Raw genomic sequence first — 1,640 nt, 5'->3', positions numbered from 1 at the left:
ACTGATGCTAAAGCTGAAACTCCAATCCTTTGGCCATCTGATGCAAAGAGCCGACTCATTGGAAAAGACACTGACGCTGGGAAAGATTGAAGGTGGGAGGAGAAGGGGATGACAGAGGATGAGATGGTTTCATAGCATCACTGACTCAGTGGGTATGAGTTTGAGTAAACTCCAGGAGTTGGTGATGGAAAGGGAGGCCTGGCATGCTACAGTCCATGGGGTCTCAAAGAGTCAGACACGACTGAGCAAGTGAACTGTGACCCTCATGCTGACCCTTTGGCCCTTGGGGGGCCGGAAAGTCCACAGCAAGTTAAAAATCCAAGTGACCACTGGAGGGGGTGGGAGGTTGTGGGGGTCCTCTCCGTTTTAGTCCCAGCTGCCAGAGTGGGGAGCAGGGTCAAGGCCGCCGGGGGGTGGGGCGAGATGGGGGCACATGTTCATATCAAGGAAGGATGCACGGGACCTTCCGGCAGTTGCAGGGAGCCCTAAACAGGGCAAGAAGGTAGGGAGAGACACTACCTGGCAGCATTCTCGTCCTGGATGAGCAGAGGGGGCTTGTCCGTCAGCTTCTGCGGCGCGAACTGCGGCGACGGCGAGCGCGAGCTGTCCATGGCGGAGGTCTGCAGGGGCCGGAACGGGGCGGGAAGCAGCGCCTCCCGCCAGGGCCGGGCCGTGGGCTCCTCCACGCACCGCGTGCTCCGCGTGTCCACCGCCTCCGAGGAGGCCACGGAGGTGTGAGGCCGGCCGGGCGTGTCCCCTGGCGGCGGCCAGAGCTCGCGCTTGGGCGGCTGTGGCCTCTGTAGGGCGGGTCTCCGGGCTGTCGCGGCGGCGCTCAGGGGCCGGGGCTCCTGCCCCTGGGCGGGTGGCTCCAGGGGCGTGCGCGGCTCCAGGTACCGGTAATCGCGAGGCAGAGTGCCCGCCCGGCCACGGGCCTCCAGGGATACCTCGGGCCCTTCCCTGCTGCCAGGGGGTTCAGAGGTTTGCCGGGGGTCCTGCGGTGCTCCTGGGTGGTCCTCCGAATGCTGACCATCTGCTTGTCTAGGGGAAGCAAGGAAGAATGAGCCAAGGGTTCCTGGGAACTCTCTCCTCCCCAAACCCGACTGCGCCCTTCTGTGAAGGGCATGGGTAACTTCCCTTCAATGACTTTAAGGAATTAAATCCACCCATGTCTGCCCACGCCAGTCCCCGCTGCAATTGCAAACGGGCAGACATCAGGTGCAAACACACATGAGGCGGTACTCTGGCACGTCATACCAGAGAAGAGGAGGTACACAGACGGCGCACACACATGGGCACACACACTGCCATATGGGGGCAAAATACAATTCACACAAACATTAAACAAAACATGGGTGTGAAAATACTCAAACGGTGATATGGAGAAATACTCACTTCACACTGCAACAGTATTTTTATGGGACTTATTTCAGGAAATTGCCATATACAAAGGGATAAAACCTTTTTTGCGGAGGGAGAAGGAAATGGCAACTCACTCCAGAACTCTTGCCTGGAAACCCCATGGAAGGAGGAGCAGTGGGGTTGCAAAGATTCGGACACGACTGAGTGACGAACACTTTCACTTCTCACCCATTTCCATATCCAGTTCTAGCTTTCCCTAACACATACTTAACGCATACACA

General features: G+C 58.1%; 1 protein-coding gene across 1 annotated transcript in view; it reads right to left on the bottom strand.

The window, feature by feature from the left end:
* SHROOM2 (shroom family member 2) overlaps positions 1 to 1,640 on the bottom strand; it is a 97,411-nt gene that overhangs the window by 22,940 nt on the left and 72,831 nt on the right. The window contains exon 5 of the mRNA XM_010829908.1: positions 520 to 1,038. Coding sequence (XP_010828210.1) covers positions 520 to 1,038 — 519 coding nt within the window. The remainder of the gene's footprint in view (positions 1 to 519; positions 1,039 to 1,640) is intronic.

The sequence above is a fragment of the Bison bison genome, unplaced genomic scaffold (assembly GCF_000754665.1).
Source record: "Bison bison bison isolate TAMUID 2011002044 unplaced genomic scaffold, Bison_UMD1.0 scf7180017864512, whole genome shotgun sequence".
NCBI classification, from domain to species: domain Eukaryota; kingdom Metazoa; phylum Chordata; class Mammalia; order Artiodactyla; family Bovidae; genus Bison; species Bison bison.
Note: the sequence above shows the minus strand (reverse complement) of the source record. Positions and strands in the feature narration are given on the sequence as shown.